The sequence below is a fragment of the Pristiophorus japonicus genome, chromosome 7 (assembly GCF_044704955.1).
Source record: "Pristiophorus japonicus isolate sPriJap1 chromosome 7, sPriJap1.hap1, whole genome shotgun sequence".
Classification (NCBI taxonomy): Eukaryota; Metazoa; Chordata; class Chondrichthyes; family Pristiophoridae; genus Pristiophorus; species Pristiophorus japonicus.
The window spans coordinates 73016282-73041486 of NC_091983.1; the positions used below are offsets into that span (position 1 = coordinate 73016282).

At 43.3% G+C, this 25205-nt stretch overlaps 1 protein-coding gene across 3 annotated transcripts in view; it reads left to right on the forward strand.

The window, feature by feature from the left end:
* The first annotated feature begins 7059 nt into the window (after positions 1–7059).
* Positions 7060–25205, forward strand: part of wdcp (WD repeat and coiled coil containing) — a 32429-nt gene continuing 14283 nt past the window's right edge. Inside the window, exons 1-3 of one of the 3 annotated variants that reach the window (XM_070885061.1) lie at positions 7060–7078; positions 10373–12284; positions 19870–19990. In XM_070885061.1, the coding sequence (XP_070741162.1) occupies positions 10383–12284; positions 19870–19990 (2023 nt within the window). In that variant the 5' untranslated portion in view covers positions 7060–7078; positions 10373–10382. The other 2 variants (XM_070885060.1, XM_070885062.1) reach the window with 2 other exon arrangements.

The following is a 25205-nucleotide window of genomic DNA, read 5'->3' on the forward strand; positions in this document are numbered from 1 at the left end:
CTGTAAGAAACCCATATGATCCTGGGATACGTGGGCCCCTACGCTGGCGTTCGCGTAGAGCCCCAGGACAGCAAGTCGCCGAAACTCCGTGGCCACCAGGTACTTTCGTAGAAATTATTGCGGTCGGAGGCATCCACCTGCGGGAAACCTCCGACTGCAATAAGAAACCTCCGACTGGACCAATTCAATCTCATTCAGCGGAATCTGATGATATATCAACTGACAAGTCAGATTGTTTCATTGCCGGATTAGCTGGATATTAACTTTAGTGCGAGGGAGTTTCCAGGTCTTATGTGTTTATGATCCTTAACAGAGTAGTGTTTTGTGTAAGCCACACAATTGATGAACAGTTTCCAGTCAGCAGCAGTGTGATACAGAAAGTGGTGGTGAACCTCATGGGGATTTTAGAGTCGAAAGTGGTGACTGAGGCCAAAGCATTTGCAAAGCAGAAGTGGTGCGGAAAGGCAGGGGGAGACTAAGAAAAAAAAGGTTTTATAATAAGATATCATTTGTACTATGAACTATATAGATGAATCCCTAAACAGTCCAAGCAGCATAGAACCCTACTACTATTTTAACTTTACATCAGGTTAAAAAGTCAGAAATTGGTTCAAGAAAGGGATGTGAACAATGGGCAGTACATTATCAGATTCTGAACTGGCAGTGAGGTACCTTGTCTGCCATCAGCATGTATCAGAAAACTGGGGGCAACTTCAAACTAGGACAAGCGGGCTTAAGTTCAAACCATTTCAAATAAATTTCGGACTGATGGGAGGAAGGTCTTCTTTACAAAAGGCGATTACCACATGGATTGGATTTTCATGGTAGATAATGGGGCTAAACCCTGGAATCATTAAAGAAATAGATTCATCCTGAGATTGGGGGGAACTATAAGGTATTTTTGATGGACAAGCTTAGATGGGCCTCTTCTGTGTCAATGTTGTGAATCCAGCTAAGGCTCTGATACTGTAAACCTGAACTAGATTTTCAGTATTAAGTTGAGCCACCTAATGTGTAACTAGAATTCCAAAACCAAGACATTTTTCTGGTTTTGATAATGATACTCCAGAGTATGGTAACAAATATAACATTCAGGGATTATAGCATGTTCAAAAAAGGTGGTGTAGCATCTAATTTAAGAAAAACTGGGACGTAAATGAAGTTGATGCTGTGGTGGAAAGTTACACGATGAGCGACTCTGGTTAGACATCTTTAATGTAAAAAAGACAAAGCCAACACTAGGGATCACTGGAAATCACCAGGTCAGCATAAGAAGACAGTTTTCCCTGTGAAGAGATATGGAGAATATGTGAGAATAAGAAAGTTATTTTAATGGACAACTTGATGAAGAATATAAATTATGAATTATCTCATGGTTTAGAGTCCGAGTTGGTAAAGTAGTGTGATCTGGCAACCTCCAAGCCTGCTTAATACAGGGACACTTAACAGACCCCACCAAATTTGAACTGAGGAAGCATTTGCACACCAGACCTCACTGCCGCTGCTGACTTAAAAAAACACCAACTGGCACCCCATTCACGCTGACTGGAATTATCTCCCTGCTTGACCTGAAAAGTGCCTTTAGTCTTGACTCTCCATGTACAACACCACAGGAGATTATAAGAGCATAAGACAATCCCCCCATCCCAGGAATCAGTCTGGTGAACCTTCGTTGCACTCTCGCTATGGCAAGTATATCCTTCCTTAGGTAAGGAGACCAAAACTGTACACAGTACTCCAGGTTGGTCTCACCAGGGCCCTATATAATTGCAGTAAGATATCTTTACTCTTATACTCAAATCCTCTTGTAATAAAGGCCAACATACCATTTGCTTTCTTAATTGCTTGCTGTACCTGCATGTTAACTTTTCAGTGATTCGTGTACAAGGACACCCAGGTCCCTCTGAACACCAACATTTCCCAATCTCTCACCGTTTAAAAAAATACTTGGTTTTTGAGTTTTTCTACCAAAGTGGATAATGACACATTTCTCCCCATTATGCTCCATTTGCCATGTTCTTGCCCACTCACTTAGCCTGGGTCTATATGCCCTTGAAGTCTCTTTGCATCCTCCTCACAACTTACATTCCCACCTAGCTTTGTATCATCAGAAAACTTGGATATATTACATTTGGTCCCCTCATCAAAATCAATGATATATAGGGACCAACTTTGTCCATGACTTGCATCAATTTTTTTGGAGTAAATTGTTTTTTCTGGCATTAGTTAAAAAATGCCATTTTCCCCAAAAGATTTCCCCAAAAAGTTAGGTCCGATTTTTTTTAGGTCAGTTTTTTTTTCAAAAGGGGGCGTTCCCAGACACTTACAACAGTTTTGGCTATTTATGCCACTTTGGCCAGCAAAAACTTACTTCAGATCGACTTAGGTCAGCGTATGTGGACAGCTCTGAAAAACCTTGCGGGCAGTGAAGAAAAAGCAGCGCACATTCGGCAGAAATTGGAGCAGGGATAGGAGAGGGAAGGGAAGTGGAGAGGACCTCAACAACCTAGCACCAAACATTGCAAGGAAAAGCTCAAACAATTAAATTACTAATAAAAATGAAGTAAATCCTAATGGAGAAATGCGAGCTGCTGGCTGCGATGTCACGGGGGAGCACGGGGTGTGGGTTAGCCAGAGAGAGAGAGGGAGATGCTGGTATACAAAACACTTTTTCTCCGCCCCCCCCAAACACTCTTTCTCTCCCCCCCCACCCCATACACTTTCTCTTCCCCCCCCCAAAACTCTCCTCCTCCCCCCCCATAAACTCTTTCTCTCCCCCTCCCATACACTCTTTCTCTCCCCCCCCCCCCCGCAAAACACTCCTCCTCCCCCCCCAAAACTCTCCTCCTTCCTCCCTGCCCAAATCAAAACTCTCAAGCACACACAACCACTAAATAAAAAATAAAACCGAAGTCCTACCTCGCCCGGGAACTCAGCGGGCCGGCCGGCCGGTGCGGAAGTCCACTTGGCCGGGGATAGGGTGCGGCGAGATCGGTGCGTCCCTTTAGCCGGGGATAGGGCTGCGAGCATCGGGTTCTGCTCACAGCCCGCAGGACATGCTGGGAGGGCAGGAGTATGCGTGCAGACTTCACTGCGCATGCGCGCAGCTGCCGGCAGTGTTTTCTGCGCTGGCCTGTTGCTCCGCCCCCTCCCCCCCTTCAGACTGCATGCCACGCCACGCCTCTGGAGACTCCGAAGAGCGGCCAGGATGTGGCCCCTTTTTTCCGGCGCCCTTTTCAATGTGCATAGTCGGCGCACTTACAAAAGTGGGTGGGCAAAGTTGGGCCCATATTGAGGTAGAAATTCCGACGTCCCCGGGCCTGAACGAAGTTTCTACGGACCCGGAAAGGCATCAGAAGGCACTGAAAACCGGCTTTTCCGATCTGTCAAGCAGCTTGACAGATCGTAGCCAGATCGGGAGCGAGGACATTTGTACAGGCAAGATTGGGCTATTTACGCATATCTTGTCCGGCAAATGTCCTCAAAAATCTTGTGCCTGAAAAAGCAGGTGCATAGCCTACTTTTACTGGTGCATGTGTTTTAAAACACACAAAAACATATCAAAATAAAGTTGTGAAAACATATTTTATTGTTAAAAACCCTCCCCACTACGTTAAGTTTATTTTAAGGCATAATTAAAAAAACTTCTTTAAAAATCGGGAAAATATTTTTTTTATATGACATTAATAACTTTAATTTAAATGAATCTTAAATATGCAATGTATATTTTCTATTTTTTATTAGTATTTTGGGTGTTTGGAGGGGGGGGTTCTCATTCATAATAATGGGAACTCCAACTTACGGAGTTCCCATTATTATGAATGAGAAAATACTGTACCTTGATTGGCTGGCCAGAGCTATGTGACTCCAGCTCCAGCTTACGGACATCCCTACGAGCATGCACTGCGACGTGCAGGGAGAGGAGGCCTGTGGATCGGACACTCGAGCGAGCGCAGCAGCTTCAGGTAGGTGCGCATTTTTTCTCTAAAATCTAGTCGAACACCCGTGGGAAGGAGAAAGCGGAATTTCTGCGCCATTGTGTACAGCTGAAGCCCAAGCATTAATGTTTGCGGTAGCCCACTAGTTGCAGTCCGCCAACTCAAAAATTACCAATTTATTCCTTGTCCTCTGTTTTCTAACTGTTAACCAATCCTCAATCCATGTGAATATCTTACCCCCAATCCCATGAGCCCTAATTTGTGTGGCATAAGAACATAAGAACCTAAGAAATAGGAACAGGAGTAGGCCATACGGCCCCTCGAGCCTGCTCCGCCATTCAATAAGATCATGGTTGATTTGATCATGGACTCAGCTCCACTTCCCTGCCCACTCCCCATAACCCCTTATCGTTTAAGAAACTGTCTATTTCTATCTTAAATTTATTCAATGTCCCAGCTTCCACAGCTCTCTGAGGCAGCGAATTCCAGATTCACAACCCTCTGAGAGAAGAAATTTCTCCTCATCGCCGCCTTAAATAGGCGGCTCCTTATCCTAAGATCATGCCTCTTCTCTGCATCCACCCTGTCAAGCCCCCTCATAATCTTATACGTTTCGATAAGATCACCTCTCATTCTTCTGAATTCCAATGAGTAGAGGCCCTACCTACTCAACCTTTCCTCATAGGTCAACCCCCTCATCCCCGGAATTAACCTAGTGAACCTTCTCTGAACTGCCTCCAAAGCAAGTATATCCTTTCGAAAATATGGAAACCAAAACTACACGCAGTATTCCAGGTGTGGCCTGACCAATACCCTGTACAACTGTAGCAAGACTTCCCTGCTTTTATACTCCATCCCCTTTGCCATAAAGACCCAAATTCTATTGGCCTTCCTGATCACTTGATGTACCTGCATACTATCCTTTTGTGTATCATGCACGTACTCCCAGGTCCCGCTGTACTGCAGCACTTTGCAATCTTTCTCCATTTAAATAATAACTTGATCTTATCAAATTATTTCTAAAAATCCAAATGCACTACATCAACTGGTTCCCCCTTATCTATTCTGCTAGTTACAACCTCAAAAATCTATAACAGATTTGTTAAACATGATTTCCCGTTCATAAATCCGTATTGACTCCGCCCAATCCTATTATTATTTTCTAAGTGCCTGTTACCACGTCTTTAATAATAGATTATAGCATTTCCTTACTACTGATATCAGGCTAACTGGTCTGCAGTTCCCTCTCTCCCTCCTTTCTTAAATAGTGTGGTTACATTTGCTACCTTCCAATCCATGGGAACCTTTCTAGAATCTATGGAATTTTGGAAGATGACAACCAATGCATCCACTATCTCTATAGTCACCTCTTTCAAAACCCTAGGATGTAAGCCTTCTGGTCCAAGGGATTTATCGGCTTTCAGTCCCATTAATTTCACTGGTACTATTTTTTTACTAATACTAAATTCTTTCAGTTCCTCATTCTTGATAGACCCTTGGTTCCCGACTATTTCTGGGAGGTTTTTTGCGTCTTCTTCGTGAAGACAGACACAAAGTATTTGTTTAATTTCTGTCATTTCCTTATTCCCCATTATTATTTCTCCTGTCTCGGCCTGCAAGGGACCCACATTTACTTTTGCTAATCTTTTCCTTTTACACACCTATAGAAGCTTTTGCAGTCTGTTATTATGCCTGTCACTAGTTTACTCTGATTCTATTTTCCCAATGTTTATCAATTTCTTGGTCCTCCTTTGCTGAATTCTAAAATCCTCCCAATCCTCAGGCTTACTGCTTTTTTGGGCAACATTATAAGCCTCTTCCTTTGATCTAATATTATCTTTAACTTCTCTTGTTAGACACGGTTGGACCACTTTTCCTGCGGAGTTTTTGTGCCTTAAAGGAATATATATTTGTTGTAAATGATGTATTATTTCTTTAAATTCCAGCCATTGCTCATCTACCATCATATCTTTTAATGTAGTTTCCAAATCTACCTTAGCCAACTCACCCCTCATACCTAGTTTGCTTTGTTTAGATTTAAGACCCTAGATGTGAATTTAACTAAATCACTTTCAAACTTAATATAAATTTCTATCATATTATGGTCATGCTTCCCTAAGGGACTTTTTACTACAAGGTTATTAATTAACCCTTTCTCATTGCACAATACTAGATCTAAAATAGATCGACTAATAACAGTTAAAAATCTTTCATCAGTTGAATAGTAAGAAAGACTTGCATTGATATTGTGTCTTTCATGACCTCAGGACATCCCAAAGCCCTTTACAACCAATGAAATAGTTTTGATGTGTAGTCACTGTTGTAATGTAGGAAATGTAGCAGCCTATTTGTGTACAGCAAGCTCCCACAAATAACAATGAGATAATGACCAGATAATGTGTTTTTAGTGAAGTTGGTGGAGACATAACTATAAGCCATTCATAAGGGAAAGCTTCAAAACCAATCTGCAGGGATAGATCGTATTTGTCTTAAAGGACTACAAGATATGAGGGAGGAAATTTCTGAGGTATTACTGGCCATTATGAAGGAGTCACTGCACACTTGGGAAATATTGTTGATTGGAAACATAGGAACATAAGAACAGGAGTAGGCTATTCAGCCCCTCAAAACTTGTTCTGCCATTCAATTAGATCATGGCTGATCTGTACCTTAACCCCATTTACCTGCATTTGCTCCATATCCCTTGCTACCTTTACCTAACAAAAATCTATCAATCTCAGAGCAACTGAGGATTCCCCTCTACCGTGGTTGACAGGGCCCTCGATAAGCATCCATCCCATTCCCCACAAATGGCGGATCATCCTTCATCATTTCCACCACTTCCAGCATGATGCCACCACCAAACATATCTTCCCCTCCTATTTCAACACAAAGTTCCTTGTATTAGTTGTGCCCCTTAAATGACAATAAAAAAATATTCAGTGGATGACACTGAGGCAGCCCAGAGTCTCCTTCCCCCTCAGCTTGTTGCACCCGTACTCTCTCATGTGTGGATGACGGCAGCGTCTGTGCGCATGCGTGCATGATGGGCCCGTCTGTGCGCATGCGTAGATGACGATGGTGTCCGCGCGTTTTACGCGTTGACCGGAAGCGCAGCGGTTGCCGTGGCAGTGCTTCCGGTGAGGCCTCGGCGTTTATTAATCGGACGGTCCGTGAGTGGCGGACTGGAGGCCGGGGACAGGTTGAGCGGGTGAGTGCCGCCAGGGGCTCCTCCCCCTCCGCGTGTGTCTAGGGCTCGGAGCTGGCGGCACTGGAACGGGTCGGGTAAAAGCTGCCGCAGCCTTTCCAGGAGAAGTGAAAAGGCACAGAAACATTGAGTCACATTTGGCCCTGAAATGAGCTTCTGACCACATGTCCACCTGGTAACTAAACCACTTGTCCCCACTGTCACCCGTTTACATCGCCAGTCTCTGCTCCTGCCTCAGCTGATCCGCTGCTGAAACCCCCATCCATGTCTTTGTTATCACTAGACCTGACTCTTCCAACACACTCCTGGCTGGCCTCCCATGTTCTACCCTATGTAAACTAGAGCTGATCCAAAACTCGGCTGTCTGTGTCCTAACTCGCACCAAGTCCTACTCACCCATCACCCCTGTGCTCGCTGACCTACATTGCCTCCCAGTTAAGCAATGCCTCGATTTCAAAATTTTCATTATTTTCCAATCCCACCATGGCCTCGTCCCTCCCAACTCTAATCTCCTCCAGCCCCATAACCTCCCCCCGAGATGTCTGTGCCCCTCTAATTCTGTCCTCTTGAGCTTCCCTGATTATAATTGCTCAACCTGTTGCCCGGGCCCTAAGCTCTGGAACTCCCTGTTTTAACCTCTCCACCTCTACCTTTCCTCCTTTCAAATGCTCCTTAAAGCCTACTTCTTTGACCAAGCTTTTGGTCACCTGCCCTCATTTCTCCTTGTATGGCTTGGGGTCTGTTTTGTTTTTGATAACACTCCTTGGGATGTTTTATTACATAAATATAAGTTGTTGAGATTACTAAAGCACCACAAGTGAAAGATTGTAGCTACCAAAGTTGCACACAGTTTAATGAAAAGTATTTTAACTATTGGAATAAAGCAAAAGGGCATCAAAGTTACTCAGTTTAATTATTATATTCAATACGGTGGCTATGGTACTGAGCTAGAAATCTACAGCTTGTGAATTGAAATCCCACCATGGCAAATTGTGAAATTGCATTTAAAATATCTGTTTGTGGATTCGTACCAGAAAATGACCATGAAAGCTGCTGTATTGCCTTTTGGGGGAAAAAAAAGATTCACTTTTGTCCTTTAGGGAGAGGAACCTGCCCATCCCTACTTGATGGTTGACAGCTGATCCAGTTCCACCGACATGGTTAACATAAGAAATAGGAGTAGGCCATTTGGCCCCTCGAGCCTGCTCTGCCATTCAATAAGATCATGGCTGATCCGATCATGGACTCAACTCCACTTCCCTGCCTGCTCCCCAACTCTTAATGCCCTCAAGCAGCCTAAGGATGGGCAATAAATACTGCCTTGCCAGCCCAAGAGTTAGTACTGAAAGTGCTACCACCTGAACCAAGTGTCATCTCGGCTCAGCTGGCAGGACTTCCACCTCTGAATCAGAAGGTTGTGAGTTGAATCCACATTTAACAGAGGTACCACTTTATGATGATCTCTTTATTTAAGCGACCTGATCTGTCTCTTCAGATGGATATAAAGGATCCTAATGCACTATTTGTCGAGGTGTAGGAAGTTCTTGTGGTGTTCTAGCCCCATTCTTATCTCAACCATTCCTCCTTCAACCAATGGCAGATTATCTGGTCATTCATCTCTTTGGTGTTTGTGGGAGGATGCTCTGTGAAAATTGGCATGCATGCTTGGCTGCAGTGACTGAACTTCAAGAGTAAGATATTGACTGTGAAGTGCTTTGGATAATCCAAAAGATTTGATGAATCTCTTAATAAATGCAAGCTTGTTCTTTATTTCTTAATAACTCCCTAAAGTTGCCCATTAATTGAATTTTGGAAGGATGGTGTGTTGCTGGCAAAACATTTTGTTGTGTTGCAGGCAATCCTACTTTCAAAGAGCAGGAAAATGTGTACAGTACGTGCTATTCTACACATTTTGCTGTCTTGAATTAAAATTTCAAAAATATTTTTTAATTCAGTAATTGAACAAATTGCAACTCTAATGGCAGTGTTATTTTTCCACTCTCTTTTTCTCTTCCCCCCCCCCCCCCCCCCTCCTTCAATTAAGCTTGACATTTATTGCAGATGGCCATGGCAAATTAAGTGGACAGTTTTGTGTGTAGATGACATTTTGTAGACAATATAAAAGCTGAAAGTTTGGAATCCTTTTTCTGGATATTACAGCAGTCTGTGGTCCAACTGTGTGTAAACGAGGTTTTCTTGTACAAAATCTTATGCGAAGCTTCTAAAATATTTTGGATATACGGAAGGAGTGGTTTAGTATCAGGCTTTTGACAGTTTATACATTAACTGTTTATGCTGCTGCTACTGTTAAAGAAAAGACAAAAAAAATCACTGAATTTAATGTAGCAGATATAGACTTAATAGCAAGTATAAACAGAGCAATCTAAACCATGTCATTTTCTGGGTGCTGGTGGCACATCAAAGCTTTAAAAATTAATTACAATTTAATGGCAATGACTGCTCTCAGCACTGCTCGATTGTTCAAGGACACTGCTCACCACCATGCTGGCATTTGGTTTGATTGCTGTCGTGTAGAGCATTGTGGGATTCCACTGTAAGCCTAAATTTATGAGATCCGCTCCATGTTAACACGATTTCTATCATTAGGACTGTGAGCGAGTTTAAAAATATCACCACTGGCAGCAATTGATAAATGTGGAATTTCAAAATACAATGGGGTAAATTTTTATCTTAACGTTCCATTGCCAGATGCTCTCTCCCATGAGCATTGAAGTCAAATTTACCCCAGATGACTTTTCTATCTGTCTTTTTTACTACTCTTCAAAAAAATGGAAATATTTAATCCCAGATGTACCTAATGCAACAGAAAAGCAGAGCTATTGCTGCTCTATTTTGCATATGGTTCACTTGTGCTACTTCCACTGTGAGGGTTTAAAATATCTGTTATTTTTAACTTGGAAACAGCAGTTATGCCTGGACTGCTAAAGAGAGTAATCAGCTTAAGTCTCATTATGGATTAAATGCTGTAGATTTCCTCTTTGGGACAGCTGTTTTGAAGAAGCCTTAGGTAAGCAACAGACTGCTGAAAGAGAAGGTTACACCACTCATCTCAGGGAGACAAACCTCCATCTGTACTGCAGAAATTAACAGACGAAATTGCTTTGACTCAGATGTATACAACATTAAGACTTGCATGAGTAAGATTTATTGGAAAACATGCTGCGAGTTCAGGTAGGATTCTAAATTTCATTTTTATTACCTTCAGAATTCTACAGATGATCAATATGGAGCTTGGAAAAGCAAAATTGCTGCGAACTGGAATTAATGTATTGCATCAAGCTCTTCATCCAATTCACGGGATTGCCTGGACAGATGGAAAGCAAGTTGCTCTCACTGCCATTTGCCTAGTCAATGGTGAGGTAAAGTTTGGAGACAGCAGTGTCATTGGATGTTTTGAGCATGTCAATGGACTTCATTGGGGTCCTGTTTGTTATACAGGGGCTCTGGCATTACTTGCTGTTCAACATAAAAAACATATAACTGTATGGCAGTTACAAAACAGTACATTAGAACACAACAAACTTTTGGTTTCCCAAACTTGTGAACTGGGAGAGATTTTTCCTATATTGCCACAAGGCTGTGTGTGGCATCCAAAACATGATACCTTAGTGGTACTAACAAAGAAAGATGCCTCAGCGTTGTTTGCAGTGCAGATTGACAATCGCAGAGTTAAAGCAGATATCAAAGGGAATGGTCTGATTCACTGTGCCTGTTGGACTCCAGATGGGAATCGTTTAGTGATTGCTGTAGGCAGTGCCGTTCATTCTTACATTTGGAATAATACTCAAAAGACACTTCATGCGTGCAATTTCTGCCCTATATTTGATGTCGGAGGATATATCTGTGCAATAGAGGGTTGTTTGGATTTTCAAGTGGTTGTGACAACTGAATTACCCCTTGACAAAATCTGTGGTCTCAATGCTGGTATTGCCTTTGATGTTACACCTATACCAGAAACTGGATCTTTGATCTCACGACCCACAATGCTGGCTGTTGATGAAAACTGTTACATGGATACAAGAAGAAAATCAATAGATTCCTCAAGGTCTTTGACTGAAGACCCAACACATTCATCATCTTGTCCTTTAGACCTGACGCATCTCCTGGCAAATCATCGTAGATCTGATCCCAGTCCCCTTATTCACCTGAAGCACAAGGATTGCCTTACTGGAAGTGGTCACGACTCTTCACATCTGATTCTAGTAACTTTTGAGAGAAAGGTGACAACAACTAAAAAAGTAAGCATCCCTGGGATTCTGGTCCCTGATATCCTAAGTTTTGACCCTCATCATTGTACAGTCGCTGTATCATCCAACACTTGTAACATGATATTGGTGTATTCAGTGACCCCTTCAAGTATGCCCAACATTCAGCAAATTCAGTTGCAAAAAAATGAACGACCAAAGGGCTTGTGTTTTCTGACTGAAAAACTATTACTGCTTTTGGTTGGGAGGCAAAAAACAAATGAACTGGCTTTTCTCCCATCTTCAAATTCAGATCGTTATTTAATCAGACTTATGACTAAAAAGCTATTGTTAGATGATCCTTGTGCATTATCAGCGACTCATCAAAGTGGGCAGCCTGGCACTAACATCTCTGGAATGAAGAAATATTTTGAAAATCTGTCCAAGGAAGAGCCAGTTGCAGGAAAAGAACTATTATTGCCAGGGGATTGCACAATTCAATTTCCAAACTGTAGACTGGGATTAATAGAAGAACTAAATATCAGTAGCAGTGAGCAGAGCTCAGAAGCAAGCACTCCAAAACGGACAAGAGTCTCACCCTGCGAGTCTGCAGTGATTTTGAGTAGCTGTAATGCAGAATCTGTAAATAGCTCCTTAACTATGCATGGACTTGGGGCATCAAATAGGGATTTGATGAGCCCAGTCTTGTTTAAGGGAGACCTAAATACACAGCAACATGCCAGTACTTTAATGAACAGTAGTGACAATGCAAATTACAACATTGAACAGTTGTCGAGAAAAATGGAAAGATTATTTGATGGCTTCACAGAGGTGAAGCAGTGCCTTTCTCAAATATCCGATTATACAAGAAATGGAAAGAAGCCTTCAATGCCCTATCCATCTGATCCTTCCTTTCTTTATGTCATCTGTCAGGTAATTGTTTTTCTCTACAATGTTAACTGTGCTGTCAAAAGATAGATGTTTCGCTCATACTCTTATTACAGAATTGAGCTTTATTTGATTTTGAATCTGCTACATGAAAACTTCAACATTTTAATCTTCGTACAGTATTTTAAAGAAGCTAAACTTAAACCAGGAACAGTTTCTCGATTTTTTTTTTTTGGAGCAATTTGATTTTTTTGGAGTATCTTAAAAATTGCAATTCTGCACATTTAATTTGTGCCAGTGTAAGTGAGTTAGTTAGGATTTTTTGAAGTTTTTTTTTCAAAAGGAGGTGTTACCAGCCATCTACGCCTGTTTTGGGTATTTAAGCTAGTTTGGGCAGCTAATAGTTACTCCAAACTAACTTAGGCCAGCGTATGTGGCCACTTGTGGCCACACAGAAAAACCTTGCGGAGAGTTAAGAAATCAACTCCGGTAAGTACATTTAAAGCACCAAGCACTAAACAAAGCAGTACACTTAAAGCACCAAGCACTAAACAAAGCACAAAAATAAGCATTCAATAACAAAAACAGTACAAGGAATCTGAGAGGACTTGCACCTAACACCAAGACTTACAAAGCACTAAACAAAGCACAAAAAGTATTAAGCAATTAATTAACAAATAAAAAATAGAAGGAATCCTGCACCTAAAGCACCAAGACCAAAGTAATGAGCAAGCAATCAATCAATAACAAATAAAAAGGTCGGCGAATTGGCAAGGCCCTGAGGTCGGTGAGTCGGGACCCTGAGGTCAGTGAGCTACATGTGTGCAGCTTTCACTCACTGCTCCGCCGGCTCCGAACAGCCTCAATCCCAGGAAACTGTTCCCTGCCGGCCGACACTCTGAGCCCTGCATTATTGGTGAGGAGTAATCACCTGGAGAAGTCCTTGTGGATTTAGCTGTCAGCAGTTCTTTCTCACTGTGCAGATCTGCTCCCGGTGATATACCCTCAACTTCCTACTGACTGCAACTCTACTTGCATGCATGTGCAGTTGAAACTCAGAGAAAGCTCAGAATCTCTTTAGTGAACTTAAACTGGGGTCTCGCGATCTCGTGCAACCCAGAAAGCAAAATGAAAAATGGACCACATAATCAATAAATAAATAAACAAAAAAAATAGAAGTCCTACCTTCAGCGGACCGCCGATGAGGGAGCCCATTCGGCCAGGGATAGGGGCGGCGTGCTTTGAGCCCTTCCCACACACCCTGCAGAGCACAAGCAGAGATTCTGGGGGTGAGGAGCTACTGCACATGCGTGCACACTCTAGCGCGCATGTGAAGAGGTCCCGGCACTGTTTTCAGCGCCGGGACCTGGCTCCGCCCTGAATCCAGTGGCCACACTGGGGAGGCTGGGGAGCGGCCAAACTCGGCCTAAAGATTTTTGGCGCCCTAATCGGTGTACAAAAGCGGCGCACCTCTGGTGAGTGCGCCAGAAATCTCTACTGGCCAAATTTGGGCCCATTGTTCTAATTATTTGGTTGGATACTGGTTCATTATTTACAGTTGGTTGTGTATAGATGTGAACGACTTACCATTCAATTTTTATTTCATGATCGGGCTAATCAAAATTAGCTCTAAATTATTTTAATTTTAGCATGAAATAGCTGAAAAGAAAACATTTTATTTACAAGTTATTTCAAAATTAAAAAACAAAACTTTGCATTGGATCTCCTATCTTTGATAATAATGAGGACACAAAAGAGCAGGTATTCAAATCGTCAGGTGTAAACTCCTTTAATCACAGGTGTCCAACCTGCTGCCCGAGGACCACAGGCAGTGCCCACGCCCTAGCAATCCAGCTCTTGAAGGCTAGGCTTATATTTCTCATTTCCTGGTTTGTCCTGCTTGAATTTTGGGGGCCCCTTGGTCTGAAAAAGTCAGTTTTTAGCACTGTTGTCTCATTGGCAGATAAATCCTCAATTAGAATATCCAACATTTATTATCAGCAACTTGAGATTTTTGCAAATAAATGTGAATGCTGATTAAACTTCGTTTGTAGCCCAGCCCCATTGAACTATTTTCTCAATCCTTGCATCTCCCCTCCTCTTGCTTTACTGTCATTCATCTCACCCTGAACCTCTACCCAGCCCTCTTCTCTCTCATTTTTTTCATACCTCTATTTGTTTGTCTGTCTGTCTTGCTCACAGGTGTAAGCAATAATTAGTAACTACCTTTACTATCAGCAAAATAGGTGGAATGGGTGGTCACATGACAGATGAAACTCAACGCAGAAAATTGAGAGGTGATACATTTTGGTAGGAAGAATGAGGAGAGGGTAACAGAAAAGATTTAATAGAATGGTTCCAGGGATAAGGGATCATCATAGGCAGTCCCTCCAAATCGAGGAAGACTTGCTCCCACTCTAAAGTGTGTTCTCAGGTGACCCAACAGTCCAATATGGGAATTACAGTCTCTGTCACAGATGGGACAGACAGACAGTCGTTGGAGGAAAGGATGGGTGGGAGGATCTGGTTTGCCACATGCTCCTTCCGCTGCCTGTGCTTATTTTCTGCATGCTCTCGACGATGAGACTCGAGGTGCTCAGCGCCGCAGCGCCGTCCTGGATGCTCTTCCTCCGCTTAGGGCGATCTTTGGCCAGGGAGTCCCAGGTGCCGGTGGGGATGTTGCACTTTATCAAGGAGGCTTTGAGGGTGTCCTTGAAACATTTCCTCTGCCCACCTGGGGCTCGCTTGCTGTGTAGGAGTTCCGAGTAGAGCGCTTGCTTTCGAAGATAAGGGATTGCAGTTACATGGATAGACTAGAGAAGCTGGGGTTGTTCTCCTTGGAGCTAGAAGGCTAAGTGGAGATTTGCAAAAGGTTTTCAAAATCATGAAGCGTTTAGATAGACAAAATAAAAAGACGGAATGGCTGCTGCCAATGACTGGAAGCTGCGCAGAAGCGTCTTGTGCATTGAAGGTTGGCATGCAGGTACAGCAGGCGGTTAAGAAAGCAAATGGCATGTTGGCCTTCATAGTAAGGGGATTTGAGTACAGGGGCAGGGAGGTGTTGCTACAGTTGTACAGGGCCTTGGTAAGGCCACACCTGGAGTATTGTGTACAGGTTTGGTCTCCTAACTTGAGGAAGGACATTCTTGCTATTGAGGGAGTGCAGCGAAGGTTCACCAGACTGATTCCCGGGATGGTGGGACTGACCTATCAAGAAAGACTTGATCAACTGGGCTTGTATTCACTGGAGTTCAGAAGAATGAGAGGGGACCTCATAGAAACGTTTAAAATTCTGACGGGTTTAGACAGGTTGGATGCAGGAAGAATGTTCCCAATGTTGGGGAAGTCCAGAACCAGGGGTCACAGTCTTAAGGATAAGGGGTAAGCCATTTAGGACCGAGATGAGGAGAAACTTCTTCACCCAGAGAGTGGTGAACCTGTGGAATTCTCTACCACAGAAAGTTGTTGAGGCCAATTCACTAAATATATTCAAAAAGGAGTTAGATGAAGTCCTTACTACTCGGGGGATCAAGGGGTATGGCGAGAAAGCAGGAATGGGGTACTGAAGTTGCATGTTCAGCCATGAACTAATTGAATGGCGGTGCAGGCTAGAAGGCTGAATGGCCTACTCCTGCACCTATTTTCTATGTTTCTATATTTCTAGAAGCATGATGTTTCTGTTTTTTTTACACAAGCCCGCTCCCCGCCCAGCATTTTCCCCCAGGGACCGGTCCCTGCCCGGCATTTTCCCCCAGGGACCGCTCCCTGCCCGGCATTTTCCCCCAGGGACCGTTCCCCGCCCGGCATTTTCCCCCAGGGACCGTTCCCCGCCCAGCATTTTCCCCCAGGGACCGGTCCCTGCCCGGCATTTTCCCCCAGGGACCGCTCCCTGCCCGGCATTTTCCCCCAGGGACCGTTCCCTGCCCGGCATTTTCCCCCAGGGACCGTTCCCTGCCCGGCATTTTCCCCCAGGGACCGTTCCCTGCCCGGCATTTTCCCCCAGGGACCGTTCCCTGCCCGGCATTTTCCCCCAGGGACCGTTCCCTGCCCGGCATTTTCCCCCAGGGACCGTTCCCTGCCCGGCATTTTCCCCCAGGGACCGTTCCCTGCCCGGCATTTTCCCCCAGGGACCGTTCCCTGCCCGGCATTTTCCCCCAGGGACCGTTCCCTGCCCGGCATTTTCCCCCAGGGACCGTTCCCTGCCCGGCATTTTCCCCCAGGGACCGTTCCCTGCCCGGCATTTTCCCCCAGGGACCGTTCCCTGCCCGGCATTTTCCCCCAGGGACCGTTCCCTGCCCGGCATTTTCCCCCAGGGACCGTTCCCTGCCCGGCATTTTCCCCCAGGGACCGTTCCCTGCCCGGCAATTTCCCCCAGGGACCGTTCCCTGCCCGGCATTTTCCCCCAGGGACCGTTCCCTGCCCGGCATTTTCCCCCAGGGACCGTTCCCTGCCCGGCATTTTCCCCCAGGGACCGTTCCCTGCCCGGCATTTTCCCCCAGGGACCGTTCCCTGCCCGGCATTTTCCCCCAGGGACCGTTCCCTGCCCGGCATTTTCCCCCAGGGACCGTTCCCTGCCCGGCATTTTCCCCCAGGGACCGTTCCCTGCCCGGCATTTTCCCCCAGGGACCGTTCCCTGCCCGGCATTTTCCCCCAGGGACCGTTCCCTGCCCGGCATTTTCCCCCAGGGACCGTTCCCTGCCCGGCATTTTCCCCCAGGGACCGTTCCCTGCCCGGCATTTTCCCCCAGGGACCGTTCCCTGCCCGGCATTTCCCCCCAGGGACCGTTCCCTGCCCGGCATTTCCCCCCAGGGACCGTTCCCTGCCCGGCATTTCCCCCCAGGGACCGTTCCCTGCCCGGCATTTTCCCCCAGGGACCGTTCCCTGCCCGGCATTTTCCCCCAGGGACCGTTCCCTGCCCGGCATTTTCCCCCAGGGACCGTTCCCTGCCCGGCATTTTCCCCCAGGGACCGTTCCCTGCCCGGCATTTTCCCCCAGGGACCGTTCCCTGCCCGGCATTTTCCCCCAGGGACCGTTCCCTGCCCGGCATTTTCCCCCAGGGACCGTTCCCTGCCCGGCATTTTCCCCCAGGGACCGTTCCCTGCCCGGCATTTTCCCCCAGGGACCGTTCCCTGCCCGGCATTTTCCCCCAGGGACCGTTCCCTGCCCGGCATTTTCCCCCAGGGACCGTTCCCCACCCGGCATTTTCCCCCAGGGACCACTCCCCGCCCGGGATTTTCCCCTCAGACCGAATGGCCTACTCCTGCACCTATTTTCTATGTTTCTATATACGAAAGGCACAAATTTATGGTGATTGGCAAAAGAACCAGAGGCAACATGAGTGTAAAAACTTTTTTACACAGAGGGAATGAGCTGCCTGATAAGGGTGGTGGATACAGATTCAGTAGTAGCCTTCGAAAGAGCTGGTATAGACTCGATGGGCTGAATGGCTTCCTTCTGTGCTGTACAATTCTATGAGTCTAAAATATGAGTTAAACAGTTGGCTTCAAAATTGGCGTTAACATGAAATCTCGGTATCTGACTGTCTTCTCTCATCTCTTAATATACTTTCTAAAGTTTATGGAATATAAAACAAAAGCTACAACAGATGTGTAGTCAGATCATTCTCTGTCTCACATGCACAAGCTCTTTTTAAAAAGAAAAGCATTCAGTGTACATTTTGCCTCCGTAAAGGTTTTGAAAATTGTCTTGTTTTTCAAAATTATTTGAGAAAAGCTACTCAGTCGAAAGTGCTAGAAGTTGATGAAAATTGTCCCACCGGTTCAGCTGACTTGAACAGTGCTGATATAGTCTGACTATTTTCGGACTACATAATCAAAATTCAACACCTGGAGTTAGAGCTCGCCAAAAATATCAAGCCCAAACCCAAGCATTAAAAGACAATTCCATGGATAGATTTAATCTATTTTTAATTTTTTAAAATTAGATTGAGAGAATTTTAAACAATTTGTGGGAATCTGGTGGCCAGATTGCACGATAATAGTGGCAGATTTATGTAAGCAAATCCCATTATAAATCTGAACATAGAAACTTTCCCATTTGGAAAAAGTTAAAACTCAAATGTGACGGCAGGAAGTTATGTTGTGTCGACAGGAAATGCAAACATCAATATATTATGAACAGATAATGCAGTGCGATTACATTTATTATACCACACTACTTTGTTGAAGACAACTCCATATTAATGCAAAATGCCTCCACATTGATTAATATGGTAGTCACAAGCATATCAAGTATTGAAAGAAATGACCTAAAGCTTATTTAAATAGATCTTTTGGCAGTAATAACATTTCTGATTTTAAATGTAACTCAGTGGTGTACAGTATTAAAAAAATCATATTATGCAGCAGTATTGACATTTAATGGGATCCTGCTGGTTATTGACATAATTTGTATTTTTACTTCTGGCCATTAAACATTTACATTTATATTAAGCCAATGTTCAATACACAAACTCACATCAGTGATACCAAGAACCTTTGACACTTGCACAGTGTTGTCAACATAAATATTATTGAAGCTTGGATATCTCTGCTCTGCTCTGTTATGTTTATGCATGCATTGTTATCGATGTTCTAAATATAACATTGAGCTTTTCAAAGTGTGCTTCTGTGGTGCTGTGTACTTACTTGTCTCTATCGGTTCTCAGATGATCAGTCCTGCTGTCACTTGATTATGTAAAGGAGTGCTCAGCAGGTGTTATTGCCCAGGCAGTGATGGAAACCGCCAAAAACGAGTCCATTTCCAGCAACAAGTCCAAGAAGACAGGGGTAGAAGACAGTCTATTTCTTTCTTTCAGGGATTGATGGTTGGTGTAAGAAAAGCCAAAATTAATTTACAAAATAGAAAAAAATTATTTGTTCCATTCAGCTAGGATGGCTGTGATTGAATCCATCGATAAATAAAATGCCCTCACAATACCTTACTTTCAAATATTATATCTTGGGTGTTAAAACTATCAATCTTCTTCCTTAGGGAGATATTTAATTTATTTTACTGTTTGATGTATTTATGTGCTCATTAAAATGATATGTTGTTGCTAGAAAATGGAATGCCCTTCCAATTTGGGACCCAGTGTCGGCATCAGACACATTCCAGTTCGATGCATCATAAATCAGATGGAGGATAAAGACCCCTTACTTTATAATCACAATATATCTTAAATCCAGCCGAAAGACTTCCTCTGCTGCATGACATTTCCATTTACCACACCAACTGTCTTTCTGGCCTAGCTGAGTGAGATTGCTATTTAGCAGAGTTTATAAACAGCTGTATTTGTGGATGCGCGTCCACCAGCAACTGGATTGAAACGATTGAAAATAATTTTGCTTAGGACCCTTAAGGGCATTGGGGAAAAAACTTTTATCAGTCTGGGCTGGATTCAACCTCGGGACCCTGTAGTCCAAGAACAGCATTCCAACCCATGGTATCATCCAGTTCCCTGTGGCAAATGTACACATTTTAATGAATTCTCATAAAACATGTGTAAATTGTAAGGTTATATAAGATAATTTATTCGATTACTATCGGCTGAATTCATTTAAGTTGTTTGGTTGAAAAGAATTACATCTGCACTACATAACATTGCTTTCAATCTAAATTCTTTTTGAAGAAAAAGCTTCAAGAAAAGATGGTTGTGGATGAAAAACGAGCTTTTATCCTTTGTGAAGGCAAGCTTCGTCTGAGTACAGTCCAAGAAGTTTTTAATCTCTTTGTTGTTGAAATGTTTTATGGTAAGTGCTTTCGGTTTGTGAATAAGAAATGTATTATGCCTTTCTCTGTAGTGACAAAAGTATTTTTGGCATTAGAAACATTAGACAAATCTTTGGTATGAGATGTTTGTTCCTGAATCAGGCACATAACTGAGATGTCATCTCACGTTGAAAATATAATTGTGGTTAAAAGCAATAAGCTGCATCCATCATGCAGGTTGTGCTGGAAGGTATGTTTGTGCTTTAATCTGAGATTCCTGTCCTGTTACTACTGATATGACTGCGGTCTCTTATTTCCTCGATTGGAGCGATTGAGCCATCCCTCTTGTTAATGGTAGAAAGAAGATCACTCAGTATGGTACCAGTGAGTAGCATTTCTTGTTTTTATAACCTTCTTGCAATAAATTGTTAATGTGGGTTGAAAATTCTCGGCTTGAGAAAGAATAAAAGTCACAAATGCAATTAAAAATTTGATGTCATTCTGTCATGGCTCATATTGCACCTGCAACCTCTAGAAGGTATATGCACGTGGAGGGCGGAAATCTCTGGGCATGTGCAAACCAAAGTTTTCTCAGAATGTCTATTGGCAGCATTATGCTGTGTCAGCCATTGGGCTGGAGGTGGGGCGGGACTTATGGCAGGGCGGGACTTATGGCAGGACTCGCAGCAAACAATCTTACCAGTCTCCATGTGTGATTGCAAGGGGAATTACCCAATCTCCATTGGGGCTGGGAATAGTGGTATCGCTATAGGCAGCCGAGTGTGACAGTATTTTTATGCTGCTATGCATTTGGAATTTGGGCCTTTCATAAGCATAACATCATGATCTTCAGGTGGGGAGGCAGGAGAACTGGTAGGCATGTTTTATAAAAAAAAATCAAAATTGTCAATCAAAGAGCAGCCTTGTTCGTGCACTTGATCTGTTATGCCAGGATTATTAAGCTTTTGAAGAAAAGAGACTCAAGTGGCCTATATCCAACTGAAAAATTCCCAACTACTCAATCCCAATCTCATTCAAGTATCTGTAGCCATTTTTTAATTCATGTAATCTCCATTTTCAGATAGACTATTTTCAAAGCTCTGGCTAGTCACTTTGTTCAATTTGTATATTTAGATAATGATACTGTTTCGAGTTTGAAAAATATACAGCTAGAATGGTACAGATTATTGCATTGTGTTCAAAGTTTTCCCCTACTTTATACTGAAAAAATATATTTACCAAAATCTCATTTTGGCAAGGTAACCTGCATAATTGAAATGAGGCTATTCTATTCATTTGGATTCCTTGTGTCTGATAACATAGCTAAAAATTGGTTCTATTTGTATCGGTTCAGTATCTTATAAGTTTAAAAAATAAATGTCAAGCCAGGTTTTTACATTAAAATGATATTAGCCGCACCAGACAGAATTCAGTAAACCATTAATAGAAGTATATGCAAGGTGATTCATGCAGAAATCTTTCTCTCCAAAAAAAATGCAGTTTGATGTAATGCCACATAGTTTACGCAATATATGACTATCCTAAACAGAAGTAAAACATTCTTGAGATTATCATTAGCGACTACTGTGCTAAGGCTCATTACTGAAATCCGATTATGTCTTAATGTGTGACGTTCGTATTCAGTGCTATAAACTCAACAAGTAGGACAGATGGTTGATCCTATTTATTTGCCACTTAGTACTTTTTTAGCATATGGACTAGCAGTATTCTAAAATAATCTGCAAAAGCTCCAGATAAGAATCTCTCACACTTTTCATGCATTTCAATAACAATTTTGAAACTAATCTATTGAGAATAATGGCAATTGTGAAAAAAAGAGTTTCGACAGCATTGTCTACTTGATTTTAGTGGTTGTCAGCTTTCAAAGGTAGTTAATGCAAACAGTACCTCAGCCTCTGGTAACCGAACATTGATTTATGATCTAACACTACTGTTCCTACTTTTCTTGTTAATACAATTTTCTCAGACTGTTGTTTCTGCTTGTTCTTTTAAATTCCGGACTGCTCTTCTCTGCTGTTTGTATATATTTTCTTGTACTACTGTTAATAATTTCAGTGCAGTGCTTCTCTGTTTCTTTTGTTTTCCTTGTGCCACCTAACCCATTAATTAATTCTGTCTCACTTCCTTAAACCCCATTGCCCTGGATCAGAAGCTATTTAGATGGCAGGTATTTATTCCACCTGTGATTCGCTCTGTAGTCCATTGCCCAGATATTTACCAGCAGATGGAGAGGGTACAGGTGAGGCAGAAAACGGCCAAAGAACCAGGTAAGGCCAGGTCTAGAAGGTCTGCCGATCATAACGGCAGGACCTCATTAACATTTTGTAGGTCCCTCTCCCGCCCAGCAGCCAGCCAAATGGACAGCCTGGCTGGCGGGCAGACTGGAGGGGACACCAGTGGCAGGAGGCTGCATCCGAGGATCTTTGCTGCGGACGGTCTCCGGCAATTGAAAGGGCTGGGGAGAGGCCCACGATTGCGAGGGGGGGGAAAAGAGGCCACGATCAGGGGCTGAGGGGTGTGTGGAAGATCCGTGATTGGGGAGGGGAGCTTGGGAGGTCGGAAATTGAGGTTTGGCGGGGGGCGGTGGGCGAGATGTGGGTAGGCTGATGATTGGGGCTGGGGAAGCACTCCTGCTCCTCCTGGCCCACAAGGTGTGCTGAAAGGCATTTACTTTGGGGAGAGAGCAGCTCCCACCTCCATTTCGCTGCCGAGTTGCCTGACCCCTGAGGAATCCCGCACAGCAGCAGGGAATTTCAAACTGGACTCCCAATTGCATTGTAAGAGCCCTATTTAAATATGTTAATTAAGGTTCCTGCCTCTCCACGGAGGAACAGTCTGAAGTCCTGATATATGCGGCTTTAAAAAAAAGGCGGCAGGTGCATGCTCGGAGGCTTGAAGGCGCGTGCGTGCATTTCACTTTTTAAACCCCCCCCCGGACCACCACCTACCATTGTGGAGGGCTTAATATCAAAACTCATGTCTCTAAAGCCCTCCTTTTCCTGCTCAGTCTGTCTCTCTGCAACTCTCCCAGTTCATTTGCCCACTTGCCTCACTCCTGCCTAATTTGCAAATACCTCCTAGATTAATCTCTTATTCTCATAGTTAGGATTAAGGAAACCACCAAGGTGAATTTGTTCCAGTTTATTCATCTGAGAATTAAACTTGGGTTCACGGCATAGTAGAATTTAGCCTCTCTTCCTTGTAATATTCTGTGACATGCTTTTTCTTAATAACTCGGGTTCGTGGCTCTGTCATTTCTCCGAGTCTGTTAGTGACCTACTCCACTCATCATCCTATTCACAATTTTGCTGATTATTAATCAAATTCCTCCATGCTGTATTCTCTTAGTGCTCAAAAGTTTCCTGGGGTGCAATGGCTGCAGCATTACTTCTCGATCTACATGGGGGATCTACGGGGGAGTGAAAATCTTGTTTCAAAGACACTGTTTCTTTGTTTGAAAATCTAATCAACAGCTGCCATCTCCTGTCTTTGGCACCATTTTTGGTCCTTCTTCATCTATCGACTTTTTTGGCCTTTCTATTTCCTCTGACCCAAAATGAATCTCCTGCATTTCCTTAATTGCTAAAGTTGTCTCCAAGTAGTTCAGTTTTCTCTTCTGTGCAACAGTAGTTTTCTCCTTGAATGGTTTTGGATTTTTCCACAGGAGGGATTTCCAAATGAGTTCTATTTAATTGGTGTATTTTAAATTAAAGTTCATTCATACAGGTTTGGAATTCTCGTTAGTGATATGCTACAGAGGAGTTTATATGTTAATGATCCAGGCAGTATAGACGTGTTTACACAATGATTAAGGACAACAGTTAATTTGTCATGTTGTCCCATCCTTTTTCTGAGTCTTCGTACCCATTATTGTTGGGGTGAACTATTCATTTGAACCCAACATTGGGTATCTGCCACAAATCCACTCTTCGAGGTAGGGCGGAGGTGGTCGATTTTATTAGCAAGCCCACTGATGAATCACTGAATAGGGAAGAAGTTGGAGGGACAGCCCACCTACTTCCTGTGGTCGGGAGTAACAAAAAGAGAAAAGCTCATGTTCAAGCTCAGTCAGTCTGGAAAATGGCCTAGGGAGCTTACTGAAAGACTTGTGCTGACCAAGCCTCTGTAAACCTTGATCTGTTTCAATGCAAGACTGACCAAAAGCAAGTATTAGTCAGCCCACTAATCCAGGGCAAGGCAGCGTAGTTTATTATTTTTTATTCATGAGGATAGGTTTGAAGTTAAGTGAAGTGAGTTTTGAGTAGAACTAATACCCTGCGTTCACTTGCTGTCTGAAGAAAAGCAGCTTAACGATTTTTATCCAATCTCGACTTGCCTAATTATTTTCTGTCTGGCACTGAAAGATTTGGCAGCGCACATGAGGGCAAAGAATACAATATCCATTTCAGATCACAAGGTGTTTTATTGTTAACCCCCGGGTTACGCTATCACGAGTAGCCACTGGGCATTACGGCACACTCCTGAATATAAGATAAGAAAACTGCTTATAGGGGTGACCTGAATAGTGGTCCACAACGTCTCACTTAATTCTCTAAAATTCAAGATTTGAAATCGCTCATATAGCTGGGGAGTCTATTTTAGTACCTGTCTTATACTCCTGGACATGGGAAACAAAATTGGTAGCATATGTACTCCATGAATAGGGCTGAAATATCTAAGAATGAAGTTGACAGAGACCTAGGAGTCCTGGTAGATGTGGTGCTGAACATTTCCAATCGATGCAAAGCAACAATCAAAGCCAATAGAATGTTGAACTACATAGCCAAAACAGAAAACAAGTCAGAAGTAGTTGTGGTTAGTATAGTGCTCTTGTATCACTGCGACCTGTGTACCAGGCTCATTCCTAGTGTCAAATGCCTGAGTTAGAAGGAAAGACTGGTGAAAACGTCTGCTTTTCAGACTGGAAAGTTGACATCGGATAGGTGATCTTATGGAGGAATACAAGATAGTTAAGGGAATGGAAAAGGTAAGTACAGAATATCCCTTCAATTTAAATTGCAGGAGACACAGAATGAAACTAGTAAAAGGTAACTTTAGGGCTAATATCAGGAAAGTCTTTTTCACACAGTGATCAACATTTGAATTAGACTTTTTCAAGTAGAGTAGTGGAGGCAAAAATCCTGGAAGCATTAAAAAATTGATTGGCTGCTATAATGGAGGGGAATTTCTAGATGGGCCAAAGGACCTTTATCATCCATAACTGTGATTTTCTGT